At 42.1% G+C, this 20295-nt stretch overlaps 1 protein-coding gene across 2 annotated transcripts in view; it reads right to left on the bottom strand.

Moving 5' to 3' along the window:
- Positions 1–32: 32 nt before the first annotated feature.
- Positions 33–20295, bottom strand: part of ide (insulin-degrading enzyme) — a 39855-nt gene continuing 19592 nt past the window's right edge. Inside the window, exons 15-25 of one of the 2 annotated variants that reach the window (XM_030070408.1) lie at positions 19076–19220; positions 16254–16364; positions 15923–16043; positions 12578–12669; positions 11104–11215; positions 8002–8169; positions 7076–7348; positions 6101–6162; positions 4725–4797; positions 4551–4618; positions 33–2636 (exon numbers count right to left, since the gene is read on the bottom strand). In XM_030070408.1, the coding sequence (XP_029926268.1) occupies positions 2541–2636; positions 4551–4618; positions 4725–4797; positions 6101–6162; positions 7076–7348; positions 8002–8169; positions 11104–11215; positions 12578–12669; positions 15923–16043; positions 16254–16364; positions 19076–19220 (1321 nt within the window). In that variant the 3' untranslated portion in view covers positions 33–2540. The remainder of the gene's footprint in view (positions 2637–4550; positions 4619–4724; positions 4798–6100; positions 6163–7075; positions 7349–8001; positions 8170–11103; positions 11216–12577; positions 12670–15922; positions 16044–16253; positions 16365–19075; positions 19221–20295) is intronic. The other variant, XM_030070407.1, reaches the window with a different exon arrangement.

The raw sequence follows: 20295 nt of genomic DNA, 5'->3' as shown, positions 1-20295 counted from the left end.
ATCATAATGTTGCACAGAACGACGCCAAACAGTTTCCATTGAGTCATTTATTAATTAGAAACACACAGGAGACAATAAAAAGAACCAACTCAAAAACACCAGCACTCTTGCATCACTGGGCTGTGAACTCGGCCAGCCAATCACAATCTTATATGGTTCTGAAGACATTCTCTGAAATAAAATGTTTACTGTGATTATCTAAATGTAAACCCATCTTCACGTTGTCTACTTCACTAGGTAAACGGGACGCGGCCCATCCAAGCCTGATATGTAATGCTTCTAGTCTCTTGAATACTTGGCATGTAAAGTGAGCAAACAGGTTGGTCGCCTCCCCCCAGACGCTGGCAAGCTACTGCCTGTGAGTGAATTTCTATCAAAGCTATGCTGCTGGTTGTCTGGGTTTTGACCACAAAGGGAAACGTGCCTTTTTAGCACAGGAGCAAGTGATGAAGAGGCATGGGCCCCTTGTGGGATCACACTGAATTAAAATCCATTACAGTGGTTTTGATCTGGTTGTTAGACGTAGTAAAATGCTGGAAAACATTGAAGAAGCTTTTGGTACTACATTAACACAACAGTAATCCTTATTTCAATAAGTTTATGACAATTATTCCTTCAGCACTATGCAGCATTAGATGAATGAACAATGATCTAGGCCTGAGAGAGGAACTATGAGGGAGGATAAAGAAAGAGGGGGAGAAAAAAAAAAAACACATAACTCTGATTTTGGCTGTTTTGACAGAGTGGTTGGCAGCTCCAGCCAGCAGTGGTTTGACTTGGCAAGGCTGGTTAGCACCTGAGAGAGCAGGCCATGCTGACATGGCACTGACATGACTATCCATGCATCGCCAACCGCTCAGAACGGCACAAACCTCTCCACGGTTTTTAGGCTGGAGGGAAGCTGGAGCCTGCGAGCACAGTGTGTGGATACAGCTGCTGTGGCATGCTACTCAACAGTGCAGAGCAACACTTGAATTTGGAGTCACACTGTTCCCAGCTCAGCGTCGTCAACTTTATTGCTTAGTGAGAGAAGAAGTGCATATATTCAGGATAAAATCCAGCAAGTCTCGAGCTTTCCTTCAACCTCGTAAGACAACTGAAATGTGTAACATGATTCTTGGAGAGAAAAGCCTTTCAGACATCTACGCTGCTGAGAGCCACATGGATCATTTGATTCTCCAGGGTCCAGCGTGTTCAGGGGATGAGAGTCACCAGCACTTGGCTGCAGGTCTGGCCCCAGAGCAGCTCAGTGCAGCCGGCTGCTTGGCAGACTCTTTGGACAGCACAGTCCATCTTGGTGAGAGCTCACTAGCCGGTTCTGACAAACTAGACAGCCAGAAACAAACCAACTAAAGCCCCCCTAGAAAGGCACAAGCTACAGTAAGTCTCAAATGCAGACAGTGAAGGAATGACAGTCTCACTAAGTGATGAAAGAAAAGAACCATTTTAAGGATTACACTGCTCTCTTTGCGACTGAACAAAGTATTAATGTAAATGACGCTGGATAAAAAAAGAAATGTTTATTCTTGACCAATCGCTCATATAATCAAAAGTTAAAAAAAATATGGAGGTACCCCTGAGATGACGTCTGGATAATATACGACTGTAAAATGCATTCGGAAAAAAAATAATAATAAAAATAGAACAATTTTCATGGGCATGGTTTCTTTGCCGATTAGCAATTTAAAACAGCTCCTCAAAGGGTCCCAACATTTTACCAGTTTACAAGCAAAAACATTTCAAAACCTGTGAGGATTAAAAGGATAATTATAAGGCAGATATTCTTCAGAAGTACACAAATTTGAATAAAATATTCTGTTCGTCTGAGTGTGCTTTTTGTGATAACACTTTTTTTTTTTTTTTCCCGGAAGTGCCACGGTGCCTCGAAGAAGAAGAGTTACATGGTAAAGATCAATCAGTCCAGCATGTGTCAAAACGAAAAGAGAAGACCTTCATGGAGCTACTGTCCTTAAAACTCTACAGCCTCCTTTTCACCATGATTTACTGACAATTCACTCTCAAAGCAGCATGTCTCTGGATAATTCAAATAAAAACACTTCTATTGTGGAGCATCTGAAGTATACTTGCACTGGTTTGCAGGGACGTGGCCCTTTGTTTTTTGTTTTCTTTTGAAAGACTTCAGCCAGTCAGTACTACTTCCTCTAAAACAGCCTACACAGTATTGTGAATGCGTGTGTGTGTGTGTTGCATCTCCTTTCAGAGACTTAAACATGAGGTGAGTCTGGTGTGACCTCTACTGTTATCACGGCTATGTCGACAACCACGGCTAAGTTGGTGATTCAAACACACGCGTTTTGTTTCCAAGCATCTCCACTAGTGGCTCCAGCCTGCCACGCGCGCACACATTTACACACTAACACACACACACACACGCTCATGCAGGCTCAGTCAGATGAGTGTGTTCCTGACAGGGTCATTGGGGAGGGAGGGGTGTTTAGGTGGCGTGGGGGGGCGAAGCAGGGTCCCGGCTGCCCTCCCCGGCGCTCCCATGCTGCTCTGGGTCGTCCTGCCAGCCTCGCTCACAGTTTGGCAGCCATGAAGTTGATGTGAGGCTTGGCCAGGGGGAAGAGAGGCAGGCTCCTCTTGAACTCGGTCATGTCCTGCACCAACGTGGGCTGGGGAGAGACAACACAAGCCGAGGAGTCAAGAGTGCAGCGGTGCCACCTACAGGGTCTCCACACTATTCTGCTTTTTGCTGTGCTGGCAGGTGGGAGGTGGGGTTAGAGGACGGCCATGTTGATCAAGGCAGCAAAACCCAAAATCTGCTGGGCGAACTGTCCTGACACCTGGTGAGCACATTCATGCTCCTCTGGGGATGAACCTTGTCAATTCTGGTGACCTCATGATCTTTCTATAGCTCCAGCCTCAGGCCAAAATGTCAACTTCACACATGTGATATAACCAAATGTCATATCTGATGAGTACATTCATTCTCCCTGAAGGAGGATTCCTCTTGACTCTGCTGACCCACATATGACACTTACTCTGGTGTGGGGATACTCAGGGAGGTCAGGCCTGGGACCAGTTTGGGAAAATAAAAGGTGCCAGGGGCCACTGGATAAAACAAGCAATTACTGATGTCTTTCCTTTCAAAATGTATATTTTCTACTCATTTGTCCTGCTAAACAAACCATGGCATAAGGCAAACCATTATATATTTTAAGTTAAATTACATGGAAATTACAAAAAAAAAAAAAAAAAATCTCCCCAAAAAAATTTAATTTAAAAAATGAAGTGAATTTTGTTCCATAGGCCAGGCTGAAAATCTATGCTCTAGTGCCACCACCAGGCCAAATATCTGACTTCCACACAACATATAGAAATATCAGGGATGTACTGGCAAGTAATTTGCTGAGTGTGCTTATACTTCCCAGAGCATTAACACTCAGAATTTGCTACATCATAACCTCTTCTGTATCACTGCCCTGCGGCCAAAATGTCAGTTTTTCATGTTATTTGGTGAGTGCATTCTTGCTCCCTAAAGGAAGATCCCTCTTGATTTTGATGACTCTATTACCTTTCATATAGTGCCACTCCTAGGCCAAAAACATCAAATGTAATATCTCAAAATCTATTGGCTGCTTTGTCATGAAATTTGGAAGTGTGTTCATGCCACCCAGATGATGAACCCTGTTGACTTTGGTGACCTCATGGCCTTTCCAGTAGCGCCACCGTCAGGCCAAAATGTGTTCACCCTACACTCCCAATACTGTAGTCCCCTGACATGCACCAGTGGGAGTGGAGGGCCAGCACTAGTTTTTACTGAAGAAAAACAGTGTCTAAACTGCACTGCATTTGGCACTGATGAAAAAAACCTAGTCACACTGCATGCATTTTGTTTCCATAGTGACTAGCTGCACTATTATTGCTTATGTTCCAGCCCTCAAAATCAGGAGCTCCTGTGACACAGCTGATGTGCTCATATCAGAGCAACAACTACTGCACAATTTCCTCCTGCTGCCTCCTCCAGCTTCACTCTGGCTGTTTGTTGTTAAGGTAAACTGTCAGCATGAAATCCTGCCTCTTCTTAAAAGTTGATTTTTTTTCTCGACTCAGATAGCGTTAGGCTTTGCCTTAAGGCAGGCTCAGCGCTTTTTTCAGAAGTGGATGCTTTCCGTCTGGGGGACGTTTGACTTAAAAGCTTCACTAGCTGAGATATTTTGTCTAAAAATGGGCCCATCTTCCCACTCCAAATCACAAAATGGGGCTGCAAAAGAGGAGAGAATCCCAATCCTCTTTAATGAGACCCAGCAAATTCACTGAATGTCCAAGTGACATTCTGGTGTCAAGTATGGACACTTCACAGAAGTGATCAATCTAAACTTAAGAGCGAAATGCAAACTGTCTCTCTCATCTCTTTAGTATTATTTGGTATGAAGCGTCATAAACCAGTTGGATGCAGTTTACTGACATGGTTTGTGTAATTTCTGCATATTGAAGTTCCCATTTTATCTCCACACACAATCAGGTACAGGAAAGAAAGTCTGCTTAACAAACTGACAGGCCTAAATAAAGAACATCCTTATTACCTGTGGCAGGGACGGGGCTGGGGCCAAGTTGACATCATTCTGGGCAGGGAACTCTCCCACAACGGGACCTGGTAGAGAGGATGGAGACTTAATGATAAATATGACACAGAGTGACTGTGAACCTGTGAGCCTCTTATGAATCTTAACAACCAATATCTGACAGCAGATACTCACAAGAATCCATTTCCCTAGAGAGGACGTGCACCGACACCTTGTGTCTCTTAGGGGCGTCAATAGCCAGAAGTTCCTGCAGAAACACAGACAGTCGGTGAAGTGCACAGAGGAGGCAGGATCCTCGTCATTGTTGAGGATAATGATCGTTTCCATGGCCAACATTTGTCAAAAGTTTCTGTTGAAAAGTTTGACAAAAACCTGTGTTGTTGCTTTGGCTGAGTAAATCTAAAAATTTGAGTGCAAGTTATTAGTAAATTTGGGCTATTATTCCTTCAAAGGCAATTCAATCTATGAATCTAAAGCCACTCATCAGGATTTTGTAATTAAACAAGTGGTTAGAAAATTATGAACACATTTGCAAAAGGTTTTGGAAATGTGTTTTCCCCTTTGCCTCAACTTTTCCGGGCCTCAAAAAAAAAAAGGTTTTCAAATTCAGTGATTTCTCCAGGTTTTCTGTCTCAGTAGAAACCATACAGAGGTCATTTCATCCCAGTCACAGTCTCTGGAGGGAGGATTATATTATACTGAAGATTTTTCTCATCTGCATTCAGAGTGAATTCTAGGGAGCAGGGGGAAAAAAACAGAGAAAGGCTTCTTCTGCGATTGCTGCAGATATGACATTAGAAATGCATTAGGCTTATTCTGCATGGGGCCTGTAATGGTCTCTGCTGGGCCGAGATAATGCCAATTCTTTCACTAGCTCTGTCTCCTTGGCCATTTATCCCCCCTTGAAACAGTCAAGCTGGCTGTGATGCAACCTGTCATTATGGCGGCTGATATGCTGTGAGCGTCCTGTGTCAGTGTCACCTCCACAGCTATGAATAGCAGCAGGAGATGAAAACTAGCAAGGCAGACTGAACCCAGACAATACATACACAAAACTGTGTGTGTGCCCACTGACACACACACAAAAATAGAGTTGGGCCAGTGTGTTTGATTGCTAATGTATTAGGCTGATTTTTGGCCCCGTCTTAAAAATCACTATTACACTGGCTGTCTATAAGAAATCTGTAAACTGAGCTAATTCTGACGCAGCCTCTTCACTATCATCATCATCTTCCTGTGTTTCAATGGAAAGTTTGTGTCCTTTTGTCTAAATGTTTGAGAGGATTTCTTACACTGACAAGATTTAAAAATTCAGAGATATGCTGATATTCCAAGATAGATATCGGCACAAAGTATCAGCTGTCGGTAGTTCGAGTCCAAACATCAGTGGAGGTTTTGTCATGCCCTAAACAGATCACGGCTTGACTTCAGGTGTGAGACCGAGCTAGAGGATCAGTGAAGGTCAGAGTCGTGTCCCCGTGCCGGCCGACTCCGTTTCGTGTGCTCAAATGACGAGTCATTATATAACATGAAGGAGCTGTACTACTCACTCTGTAGAACTGCATTATGTTTTCTTTTGTCAAAGTCTTCAGATAGGCCACCTCAATGTTATCTGCGAAACAACAAGAAGCGCTTTAGGAAATAACATGATCAGTCTCTGGCTCGTCATTGCTGTTTTGTTCAAAATCCAAGAGAGAAGGACTTGAAAGAGCAGTATAAAATAAATAACATAAATAGCATAAATAAATGAATAAATACATGAATAAATAAATAAATACCCGAATAACTATTTTCTTGTGAAGAAGTTGCAACGCTTTTGTCATGAGTAGTTTATTTCCTGTTTTGCCATTACAATAAAGGCTTTTTATTTTATCTTAGCTTACATTATTTAAAAACAGAATCTAGCCTTAACCTTTTTTGCACAAAAATTAAAAAATGATGACTGAAGTACAAAGCAAGGACATACTTTAGCCTCGACTCCCTATGCTGACTGTATCGTCTACCTTGAGGGCAGCTCCCTCCTGCCGACAGCTCTTGTGCAAGCTGTGTGTGAGTCTTGACAAATGATTTGTGCTACATTTTTTTTCCCTGTGCCCTTGGCGTTGAATGTGTTAGCTGCCCTCGGCCTCCTGTGTCTCCTCCACTAACAATGCTAGTATCAGTAATCATTCCCTCTCCCTTGGCAGCCTTTCACTGTGCCATCGCTCAGGGCTTCAGGCAGATTACCAGTGAATCAGGCCCATTACAATCCATAATGGCACTCCGGAGAGTGCTGGGAAGAGAGAGGTGCACTGTGCTTGAAGATTATTCCAGGCTTTAATCGATGCTAATTTGCACGGCTCTGAGCAACCACCTGCTCTCCTTTAGCACTGCTGAAAATATTGATAAATCTCAAGGATTTACAGCTGACGTACTTCATAACACTAGGTGCTCCAGAGAGGACTTTGAAATACCCTGCATTTGGATTAATAAATAAGGGATTTCGGGTTACCAGTAAGGTTAAGCGAACAGTTGGGAGGCCTCACCTCTGTCGAAATTGTACTGCTGGGATATGATCTCCCCCCAGTACTTGGCGCACTCGGCTGCCAGCTTCTTGGGCTTGTCCAGGCGGCGGATGGCCAGGGCCTGGATGTGTTTCTGGAAGGCCTCCTCGCTCATCTCCTCCACAGACTTCTCCATGGTGCGGAGGAAAGCCTCCACGCGGCTCTCCAGGTAGTGGGGGGCCTTCTCAGACTGGATGATGAAGCGCAGGCCCTGGACCCCGTTGGCCCGCCGGGGCCCACTGAACACTATGTAGCCTGGGGCAGAGGGACAGAGCAGGTAAGAGCTCCGAGGACAAATTACTATTTTTTTTTCTTTTTAAAAAGGCAAAGCTAACAGAAACCTGTTTATTTTTAAATATGAACTCCACTATCATATATAAGCATAACTTGTCCTCTTAACTCAACTCTAAAACAGACTTTTTCCTTAAAGAAAGGCTTTTATATTATCTGTTTTTGTGCGTTTCATTCTTTTGTAACTATATTGATTTAGCTCTGGCATTTTGAACACCTCACTGTTGCCATGGCAATGTGGTCATCAAAAAGCAGACAGGGTGAGACACTTCACCCTTGTATAGCTGTAAGTCATTAAACGCAACACTTGTGAAAATCATTTCAGCACATCTTTTCATTACCGAACAGAGTCTGATTAATAAAAGTTATATAATTATTCAATTTAATTCTTCACGCCTTAGCTGCTTCCACTCCCACAGCCCCTTTTCTCATATTTCTAAAGTACCGCAACTCAATGTCATAGATCCAAAATGGGAGCACATAGAATCTCTTATGTTATTGTTGGCTGTTGCTGGCTTTTATCTCCTTTTATTTTACTACCTGTAGAGCACTCCAACTCTCTTGAACAGTGTTGCCTACATTGTATTAGCCATTATCTCTGCTGCTTGTGAGCTCACCCAGCTGTTCTTTGGTACGCAGAGTGTTGAAGCAGGGCTCGGAGATGATCTGACAGAACAGCTCCAGCAGCATGTTGTCGTGGGTGGTCTGCATGTCCGTCTGGTAGTAGATCTCAATGCCACAGTTGTTGTGCACCTCGTTCCTCTGCTGGTAAACATACCACCCACCTGAGAGGCAACAACACGCATCCAAGTTAAGTCTTTTCCTGTATTTAAAATTATTAATAATATACACATTCGCTTCTCCGTGCATGACTGATGGGGCTCAGCGTGCAATTTCACATCTATTCCATCAGCTGATGAGGGTGATGTAGAAAAATAATGAGGGTCTGACATAAAACTCCACTTGCACGTCAACCTGAAACTGAAGGCAATATTGCACTAGAAACATCTGATACATCCCCTTTTTTAGATGTGTGAACTTGTTTTCAGTGGCCTGGTGTTGACTTAAAACATTGAGTTAATTTTGGTTTTATTTTAGAACATCAACTGAGGATGAGAGTGAGCGTTTTTCCTGAGGATTTTGAAACTGAAATAACTAGTGACTACTGACCTATTTTGAGATAAAATGACAGCAAACTAAGCAGCTACTTTGGTTTGTAGCATGCAGACTTTCATGTATACCAACAAAATATCAACACTGCAGAAAAACAGATAAAAGCAGATTTCATTCAGTTCATATCATAAAAGCTACAATTATTTGAGGTATATCAGCTCTTAAACATAGCTTTCCATCAGTACAAGTCTCATTCTGCCTTCTACCTTGTTACCTGCGGAGATGATTTATTGAGCAGGGCCTTGGTTTCAACGAATCTAATTATGTTGTTAATTCTGGCAAACCTGTCATGGGCTTGCTGAGGAAAAGCAGCTGCTGAATCTTAACAAGAACCGATAGCCAGCCTCCTAATGCAATCATTGTGTGAAAAACAAGCTAAGAATGGTTTCAGATTGATTCCTTTTAAGTGACCTATTTGTAAAATTCCCCAATGATCCATTAATTCAGAGAAGCTATAAAACAATTTACCATCTGGAAAAGACTTCTACATAACCCATTTTACAGAAAAAAAGCCCTCTATGCATAATAAAATCCTCCAACAAAACACTCAATGAATAATCAATGCCCTGTAAAGTAACCTGCAGAGGTGATGCCTGCAAAACTGATGAGCTGGTTCAAGTGTAAATATGAAATTATGCATGTGCACTTCGCTTTAGGCATATATGACTGTTAATATAGCACAGTGGGGAAGTTCAGACAGAGGACAGGTGGTGACACTCTCCAGAAATGCAGAGGCAGCCTACTTAATGCCAGAATTGCTTTTTTTTTTTTTTTTTTGCAGAGTGGGTCCAAATTGGACTACTGAAGCTTTTCATCTGTGCTTTCACTTGTCTTCTGAGCAGGATATGGAGGAGGACGCCTGCATGGTGAAGGCTGGTTCCTTTTGGACTCTCAGCTCCAGTTTGTTTGAGTCCATTGTGATCAAGCAGACTTTGAATGGAGGAAGCAGCGGCTGAGGCTGGGTAATGCAGATACCTTTATGCACATGCTGACTGAGCACTCCGGCTCGGCGCTGAGGGACTGTCATGTCAACAGTCCTCAACATCTCCGCTTCCATTCTCCTAAACATGTCAAAAGTTCTTCTCAGAGATGTGAAAAAAGACTACAAAAACTTCTGGGGTCGAAAAACACTTGGATTAGCTTGTGGTGCGAGAAAATACATGGCAATTTCAACTCCGTGTGTCTAGTACTTATTTTACTTCACCACAGCTCACATCAGTGCTTCAGTGGCTTGGGTTGGGTCAGGAAATCAGATTAACCAGTTGAACCATTTGTTGTTTCTGTCACAAAAAAATCATTCTATTACTTTTCTTTACCCTGTTAAATACATATATTTAAATATACAGTGTGTGAATGTTGGTGCACAGCAGTGGGTAACCAGTTATTTTCTATGAACACCCAATGGCTGACCAACTATGAAAGAGGCATCTTGCGCACATCCCAGTTAGCTGTCTTTGCACACTTTCTGTCATCTGCTCAACTCCGATTCATTTCCTGTATTGTGTCCCATGGTTCAGCAGGTCCAGAGTCTGTTCACCCCAATAGAGGAAGCTGTACCTAATTACAGATTACAACTGACCGCTTTGTCCAGCAGTTACTGAGGTAAATAGTGGGTGCTTTTTTCAGAGGCCACAGATCTTCCAGACATTCTTATTCTAAATTTTTTCAGTCAATCAGGAGAAAAGAGTTTGTGTGGGCCCTGTTCTGTTTCAGCTAGCTGCTATCTATCTGCATAGATACAACTGTGCTCATGTAGGAGACAGCAAGTATTTATATATTCTATTTTCATACCATTGACGCCAATGTAAATGCGTAATTTTACTTTATTGGAGAATCACTGATACAAGGCAGCCCTGATTCACCTTCAAAGTGCACTAAATACTGAACACACAGAGTTGAGACAGCTACCAATCCTGTTGCGCAACATTTTTCTTGAAAAGACAAAAAGAAAAAGGATGAAAGTGTGAATGTTCACAGATTTATGTGAGCCTTCAGCCCAAAAACGTTAAGCCACGGAAGTTATGATGTGTTCCTTGGCCAGTCAGTCAGTCACTCAGTAAGCCAATATCGTGTTTACATCCCTGAAGTCCTCCTCCTGTACTCCTGCTCTGCATCTGACTGGCGGGCTGGAACCAGGCCCGGAAAATCCCTCCATGAGACACAGGATGTCTCCAGGTGGCCCCAGACAGCTCTGGTTTTCCTCCCCACATCTCTCGAGTTTCCTAATGTAATCAGGAGGGCAGCACAGATGCTTGCTGTGTCTGCGTGCGTGTGTGTGTGTGTGTGTGTGTGTGTGTGTGCTTAAGGGAAAGTGTGTGCACATTTTGCCCGGTGACGTCCATTTCCCCTGGATGAGTGCTATGTTCCCAAGGGAAATGAGGGATGTTGAATTTACTCGAGTCATTACAAACGCAAGACAGCGCCAATGATGACGAGGACAATCATGCTAGGTAAGGACCCTTCTGTGGTGTTGCCACGGAAACGGGTATGACTGGTGGATGTTAAGGGTGCTTATTGGGAGGGAAGGTGGGGGTGACATAACCTACCGTCGGGAACTTGCACCTCTCTGTATCGAATCAGCTGGCTGGGAAGCAGAGGCTTAGTGTGTGCATGCTCGATGAGTGTGTCCTCCACCATCTGCATCATGCCAAGAGCAGACTAGAGAGAGAGAGAGAGATGACATCCAGCATTTCAATACACAAAATTAGAAAAAAAAAAAAAAAAAGAAAGAAAAGAAAAAAAAAAAACAGCATTTAAAGCAAAACTCAACCCATGAAAACAAAAAAGTCTGTTGTTAGGCATCACCAATCTGTGATGCTGAGTTCATTTCAGGAGTTATTTTTGTGATGAAGTCACAAGACCCCTGTTTTGTGAACTACCCTGTAGTTCATATGTGAAATGAGCTACTGGAATGTGAGTCAATTCATTCTAATTCAAACAAAACTATTTTCCTAAGTACTGAAAGTGGTTGCAAATTGTTCTTGCACGTCCAGTAATTTCAAATGTATTCACCGGTGCACTTCACTTGTTTGCTTGACAAGTTGTTGAAGGAAGAAAAACAAATATCCACTATGGGTCCAATATCAACCAAACTTCACTCCAGTTTTTACATGTGGTGAGATAGAGAGAGCAATAGCTGCTGTTGCCAATAAAGAAAAGTGGAAAGCTGCACCCTGTTAGACAGATTGGTATCTTTGCCTCCTCTATGATCAATTTCTGATCTTTGACTCTGAGTTACTAATATCATAATATCTAGATTGCCATTTTTTAAAACTCCTGTTAGACTCCATTTTAACTCCACTGGCAATATACAGCTGTAGTCAATATTCTCTACACTTGGCTTAACAGGAATCATAAAAATACCGCACCAAACAATACAGACTCTGAAAAGCAAGGTAAGACGCTGCAGTGTTAATGTCTTAGGGTGGATTTTTCCTTCAATTCCCCTTCTTTGCTGACATGTCCATATGTCTACCTTTCTCATCAAAGTGTGGCTACCAGAATCTTATCTATCACACAGCCTTATATTACAAGGCTTCTCTGGCAGCCGACATGGTCAGCGCTCGCTCTAGTGTTACAGGCCGAGCCACACTGAGGCTCTGTGATGATGAAATGGATCATTGCTCCTGCTAGTGAATCCAATTCTCTTTCCACCAGACTGTGACGCTGTCATCGGTACAAGACGTAAGCCCAGCGCTGTGACGACTGGGACCTCATAAAAAGTCTGATTTGATCGTAGAATCTTATGAAGTGGTTTTCAACGGTCACCCTCAGGTATGTGACGGGGAGGACAGATAAACTGATTTAAGGGCAGCAGGAGGAATCTCAGCAAGGGAATATAAGGTGTTCTATATATATATTCACCAAGACACAGGCACACACACATTTTACCTAAACCTACAGCGTAGATATGAATTAAAATCTGCACTATTGTAAATTTGCACATCTTTCATGGCTGAGCATTAACAAATTTCAGATTCAAGTCTGCTGGCAAAATCAAGGTAGTGACTTCAAACAAACCTCCTTGGTGATGTTGCCATGGAGAAGGGCTTCAATATGTAACCGTGACAATAGCTGAGGTATGAAGGCCTTGAGGCGTGGGAGAGTGACATCTGGAATACAGATTACAGACAACAGCAATCAATTACAAAGCAATTCCCCTGCCTACTATCGAGGCAGGACAGAATCAATAAAGAAAAGGCACAGTCACTGTGTGGGGGGGGCGCTTCCGTCACGTAACTTTCCTGTCACGAAGCAGAAAATGGTGGTGACAGAGACATATTCATGCAAACCTGGTAAAAACACACACTTAATCCACTCTCTCACATGCGCCATCCAAGTCTGTCTCAGTGTAGGTTGGCCAATCTGAATTCATGCAACGTCTGACCCAGATTCAAGGATGATCTACTACAAGGATGCGCACACACACACACACACACACACACACACACACACACACACACACACACACACACACACACACACACACAGGGGCTATGATTTATCAAGATGATTTTTGTCCACAGCCACACCACATCTAAAACTGGGAAACAAAAGACAGAAGAGTCTCCTAGACCCCAGGGACAGGCCAGTAGGAGGCTAAGGACACCGATAAGGGAACAGTCCGTGGTAATTGGAGGCCCTGGTGAGGAGTTGTTACTGGGCCACAGGCCTCGACCCTACAGGTTAATTGAGTCTCATGTGAATCCGGGGATAGTCAGTGTAAGCTCCATGGTGAAAACATAACAAGTTGCCCTTCAGGTTCCAGACAGGCACTGCGGAGAGGGAAGACTGCAGCTAGGGAGGCATCTGCTGGAGCACAGCCTCAGCATTCAAATGAGGACTGGAGGTGGAGGAGGAAAGTGGAGGAGCGGAGCGGAGCGGAGAGGAGAGGAGCGGAGAGGAGGAGGAGAGGGCAGAGGGAAGGTGACAGGAGAGCGAGAAAAGCCCTCTACCAACTGTACGCCAAACACCCTGAAACTTCAGCCTGGAAATAGAACACAGGGGCAAACTTTCTTACTGTGTTTCAACATTGGACCAGGTTTTATTTTACAGTTCACTAATACCAGGTATTTACTGGAAAATAAGTTGGCAACATAAAGTATTTACTAAGAAGTTATCTGGAAGCTGAATTGTGAGTATTAATTCCTGATAAAGATTTTGACACCTCCTTGAAAAGCAGATGATACTGAAATACTGTCATAACAGAACACTCCAATATCATTTATCCGGTAATACAGGGCAGAATAGCTGATAATAATCAGAAACAGGTTCCAGGTAAAGACAGAGCACAGTGACATTTTACAAACACAATCATGGAAAGTAAGATTTTGAGCACTGGGTAACAAGGTAGTTGGTATTTACAGGGAAATTTCTATGACTTCAGGTTTTCATTTACTTTTCATTTACCACCCAATTTATTGGGGTATGTTCCTCACATATACAAAAGCTACATTTTATGTAGGTACTGGATAATAACCTAGTACACATTACCAATCTGGTGCTTTTCATGTAGTTTCCAAAGATTTCCACATACTTACTGTGTGATAAGGTTTCCTAATAAGAATATTTTATCAGCTTATATTTTCTACAATCCAATTTCCAAATTTCCTAGTACGTACTTTTTGTTACCAACTCATTTCCTGCAATGACAATATTTTATTATCATCTATTTTTATTATCATTCACTTTCCAATACTACTTCCCAGTGCTTACTGAAAATATATCTGACTGCTCACGTCACTAGTTATTTAGTGCATACAATCCAGCTTCCACGTAATTTCCCAGTACGTACTTTTTGTTAAACATATGCCTAGTAAACGCCTGGTAATTCACAGGTTGTAAAATGAAATGTTTCTCAACATGGAAAAATTGGCCCTCGGCTACATCATCTTACTTGCTATCTTAACAACTATAAAGTTACTGTGATATTTGCTAACTAAATTTTTAGAATAACTAAGTTCTAAATTAGCTAATATTCTTACTGCCAAAATTTGTTGGATCCCAGTACAAAACAGCTTGCTATCGGGGTCCAAAATAACTATCCGCCAAACTTCAAATGCCAGTGAATTTGTCTTTGGCGAATAAATCAATAGGTTCACCCACCAGAACTGGATGGTAACTTTATAAGATGATAACGCTGAAATGGCTCAGTTATATACAGCGTTTGGTCTTTATCTGTTTTCAAACTTTGTCCCTGCTGACCACCATTCACTCCCACTGACCATGAGCCAATCAAATCAAAGCAAATGAATGGCTCTGTATCAAACAGTCTCCTAATTAGTTTCCTGTTATGCTGCTCTACACAAACCAACAGTGTATAAACTTGTGCAAACTTTTCCCCTTCATTTCAGGGTCTCTGCAGGTTTCAACAAGTTAAATTTAGGACTTTAAGTCTCCAATCTGAATGCAATTGAGGACCTATTTCACATCCATACTAGCAAAAAATTACAGCAAAGTCTAGCAGCAAAGTATAGTATAGTATAAAAGGATATGAAGGAAAATAAGAGTCCCAGAATTACCTGTATATTAAATATTTATCCACATTCAGTGTGAACATGACTATACACAGAACTGTGTGTACGCAAGAGTAATACGTAAGTGTGTGTGTGTGTGTGTGCGCGCTCAAGAACTAGGCTACATTCTTCCGAGCTCTCTGAGAGAAGACGCCACATTAGCCCATAAACCACATTGCGACATCTTTTTTTCCTTTCCCAGAACACATTTAAAGGTGAGATGGAAGTTAATGCAACTTTCTAAAAGTAAGTTTAACTTCATAATCCAATCAATTTTCAGGACCTATAAAATCTAATTTAAGACATTTTAAGACTTAAAATTCAGGTTATCGGATTTTAGGACCTGTGAAAACACTGCATTTGTTTGGTGCCTGGACAATTAACTAATGGCGGTAGAAACACAAAATTGTTCCCATGTGGCAACACATAGCAGGCATGAGACCACTGAAAGACAAAATGAAAACTCAAACAAAAAATATCCATTGCATAATGTGGGAAAGGATGTTTTCAATTAAAATACTCCTCACCCTGAATTTTATAAAATGAAACAGCACTGGAAATGGAGAGGGCATATTCATTGATTTGGCTAACAAAAACTACTCTTGGCAGGTCTCTTGTCCTCTTGTTTGCACATTTACAAAAGCTCCATTAGATCAGTGCTAACAAGCAGAGGAGGATGAGTATGTGCAAGTTTACACCAGCACAGTGGCAAAGGAAACCCTGGAACTAGGTTCAATCAGCAGGTTTGGCCGACAGTAGAAAAGGGGCTAATAAGCACAGGATGGGAAAGGGGGGAGAGAAAGGAGGGAGACAGACAAGAGACAGAACAAGAGAAAAAACAGCATCTCACCATCTAGAGCCTCTCTGAGCTCGTCTTTGGTCCAGGCAACCTCGGTCATTAGCAGACGGAGGTAGTACATGGCATGCTGGTGCGGCTGCTCAGCTCTGAAGTTGTTTAAAGACCTCATGTACTGAAGAGAGAGAGGTCAGAGTCAGTTCAACACTAACACTAGCTAAAAAGCCTAGTATACTACAGTCCTCATGGAAATATAAGGAGGGGGCTGCTGTTGCTTTTTTAGGCAGAGTAAAAATGCTCTGAATGTCTACAGGTTTGGAAACACAGCTGTGCTATAAATCGAGGTTTTGTCAATGATGGAGTGGCAATCAGAGATGGGCGTTACCGCTTCCTTGATGATGTCAAAGCGCTTCTCATCGATCTCAAAGGTGGCCATCTTCTCGATGATCTTCTTCAGCAGGATGTGCTGCTTGTCGTTGTAGCCCTTCACTGAGAGCTGTGGCACACAGGGCAGGTCACAGAGGAGAGTGAGGGAGGAAGGTTGGAAAAATTAAATGATAAGGTAAGTGGGTGTGGTTTGATTAGGATTCTTATTCTATATGAATTCCAAGATCTTTTTTCAATCATCTTTCAATATATAATATATGCCTACAGTGGCAGGGCAGTATGATTATCAGGAAATCCCTTGCACTCTACAACAAATCAGAATCAGAAATACTTTATTGATCCCCAAGGGAAAATTGGGTAAAATACCTGAACAGTTTTCCATGATAACTCCCCATGTCAAATGAAATTACTAGAATTATTTCCTATATTTCTAAACCTGCAGGGCACAGCATTACCTCTGCATTAAAGCACCACGGCAAGAAAAATGATCACCACTACCACAGAACATTAACTAATATCAAAACAACTGTATGATTATGCCAAACGTCCCTCTACATCACATATTAACGGTGTAGTCATAATTTTACCTTTTTTATATTATGCAAAACATATCACTGCAAACTGCATTAGAGCCATAACTCTGACAAAAAGAGGGATGCATGTAGAGACAAAACAATTACCGCAATGGACCAATAAAATTAGAGATATATCAAAAGGGTTGCCTGTGCAAAATGGAAACAACGATGGTTATTTTCAGCACGCTTACTCTTCCTTTGACCTATCCTGTGAGAACCATCCATTCTAGTCAGCTAAATGCTATGTCCTGTCACACTGAGTGCTGACAATCCACTGTGCTGAGAGAGACGGCCGGTCCTGAAAATGGCCATTATTCTCGTCTATAAATGTCAGGAGAATCCTTTATCTCCCACCCTTGTTTTTGTCACATTATTGTGTTTGGAGTCAGACATGCCAATAGAAAAGGGTTCAAAACCATCATCAAATCATCAGTGTGTGTGAGCTGACTGGCTTAAAATAGAGAGGATCAATTCATTATCTCCTGCCGTGGAAACACATTTCACTGTAGTTTCTCAGCAAGACACAGCACAGACCACAGATAAGCAGTCAATTATCCTTTTTGATTTTTTTGACGTAAATGATTATTTTAAAATGGAAAAGAACAGTCAAGGTTATTTAAAGACTCCTCTTTTCAATGTCAACCAAACCTTGCAGCCCTTCATGATTCAGCAAAACCTCCAGCTTCATGGCTACCGCTCGCACACTCGCCCTATCCCTCACTCTCCCTGTCACTTACTCCCTGTGGTGACACCCATTAACAGTAATCTCCCCTAACACCATTAACCTTGACAAACACCCAGACAGCCACACCAACGCTGCTGACTCAAGTCAATTACAAACAGCCAATCGAACAACCACACAGATCATGTGTAAAGAAGCATTTTCTAAGGGCAGATCAGTCACAAATTTTCAAATCATGAGAGACGGTGCATCAGAAAATCCTACCAGGACAGTGTGCCCAGGTTAATGTGTTATGTAAGAATGGGTGCAGAAGGAGTGTTAGATGGTTAGATAATACAGAGCCAAGCCACTACCACCACCACCACAGCAAACCAGTGTCTGAAAGAAGAGAGAGAGGAGGGAGGGGCACTTTGCTGCAAAGATCCGTGATGTGATTTTTCTGTGTTCTAGGGATTCAAGTTTTTTTTTTTTTTTTTCCTGATGCATTTTTAAATGTGAGAGGCGCTTTCTTTCTTAGTCATACTCCCAGACTACATCCCACAGAGCTTTCACAAACAAAAAGATGCTGTATTCATAATTTTGGAAGCAAAAAGCTGCAAAAAACTTAAGCAAGTAGCCCTATATGGCACAGTCATGCCTATCACGCTTTCTGGATACAGTTCCACTTCCAATTTGCTTTGTGCACTCTTTAGTCAGCAGAAATGTGACTATAAATATGTCACAGGATCTGCATCATTTGGCGTCACTCCTTGTGCCTTGAGATGGAGACACATTTTCATCTACTATGTGCCTGACATTGAACAATGGAAGCTTCAAAGTGCAGCCAAAGGAATGAAAAATGAATCTAAAATCTCAAATTGTGCCATCTAGTATTTCTACGTCTCATTTAGGATCTCAGCACTTTCACTGACTGAATGTTTTAGTCGGGATGGATTCTGGGAGTGAATCTGTGAAATCAGCCACCCATCTGTACTTTGAGGGATGGCAAGGCACCATGGACATCAAAAGTCTGATCAAATTTTTTAAATTCACCAGTTTTTTGCCTCAAGAGCTGAAATGAAAACCCATTAAATTAATTAAAGTGTTTTAATTTTTCTGCTTTTAATACATTGTCAAAAATGAGCTCGTTCTTTTTAAACTATCTAAATGAATGTGAAAATGTTCAAGTTAATGAGTTTTAATTTAAAATTAAAGGCAATAAAAACTAGAAAATGGGTTCACTGTCGATATGCAATGAATCTAGCCTGACACACTCAAAGTTAATAATTTCAGGTTAATCTTTTTACCCACATGTATAGTGGTAAAAGACTAGCATACATCAGGAGTGCAGTCAGCTATACTGAAGTGAAGCGACAAATTAAGTTGGTATGGGCTGGACACGCAGCAGCAAGTACAAGGCTCTCCTGGGTGGACAAACAAGACACACAACACTTCACACCATCACACAGAGCGTCAGGCAGAAAATCAGTCCAGCTGCACACTCTCAAAACCTCAAGCTGGGCCCTCCCTGGTGCCCCCACCGGCTCCCAGACCGGGTCAGGAGGCAGCGGACTGCGTACTTACGAGAATGGCATTCATCCCTGAGGCTACGCCATAGACCAGCCCGGCCAGGCGGGCTGCATATGTATACTCTTTTAAATCATCCTTCAGTAACCTGAGTAACAGGTAGGTCATGTTGCAGTGCAGGGGATCAGCATATAGGTAGCGACTAATGGGGGGGGAGAAAGAACAAAAACAAAACAAAACATGTTTGGTGTTTATGAGGGTGGGGGAAAAAAAAATCTTAAGACAGAGCAAGGATGAGGATAATGATTAGAAGAGTATGTATATGCAGCCTTCTGACCAGCTTTCTGTCTAGGAAAGAGTGACAGAAAACTATACCCTACAGAGGACTAATGCTACCGCACGTGAAAAGCCACTGTAACCTGCATTTCCTTCAATCTTTTTGTGGAATGACTGCCTCTCCCGATGACTAGAGGTCTACGTTTAACCCCAATAAAGTCTCAAGGACTGGAGGGACAGTGATCTGATCTGCTTCATTGCGGGAGAAAATGAACATCTCCTGAGAAGTTATTAGGGTGTCCCAGGAGGTTGTTGAGCATGGAGAACAGGAAGGTGGTGGATGAATGAAAAGGAAGATGCAGACAGAACAAAGGCTAAATCGAGAATAGCCAGGTCTGGGTCAAGAGGTATTTGCCATTAATTCTGTTTCAATGTGCATCAAGTGACAGATCGGTGGGATTACCGCCATCACAGAAGCATGCGACATGAGCTTTTCATATACTTTTCCATTGCTGCCTAAACATTTTGTTCTCTCACTGTAGTATCCAATGAGGTAATCCCCTGACAGCTGGCTACAAAGTTCTCTGAAAAGTGTCTGCAAATATTACTAAATGATACTAAAGATCAGAATGAGGTCCAATCAAAGTATTTTATAATTGTGTCGCCTGCATGATACCAGATCAAACCTCAATCAGTTTAATTAGTCAACCTATCATCATCTACTCCATTTATTCCATTTATCTACTCCATTATAAACCATTACTGCCATAAGTGTTGATGTTATCCACCACCATTTATGTCAGTGAGCTGCATGGTGTAGGAGGTGAGTTGCATCATCATGTCTGACAATAAGTAGTTTTATCATATTTTAAATTGCAGACAAAAAGCGGTCCAACAGGTGTAATACTTAAAATGAAAGTATCTTGAGAGAAGTTGGCCACAAAGCTGTTTCAAATGTTTAATTTTCGGACAGACTACTAACGATACAAAAAAGCAATTGT

The sequence above is a fragment of the Myripristis murdjan genome, chromosome 15 (assembly GCF_902150065.1).
Source record: "Myripristis murdjan chromosome 15, fMyrMur1.1, whole genome shotgun sequence".
In the NCBI taxonomy this organism is placed as follows: Eukaryota; Metazoa; Chordata; class Actinopteri; order Holocentriformes; family Holocentridae; genus Myripristis; species Myripristis murdjan.
Note: the sequence above shows the minus strand (reverse complement) of the source record. Positions and strands in the feature narration are given on the sequence as shown.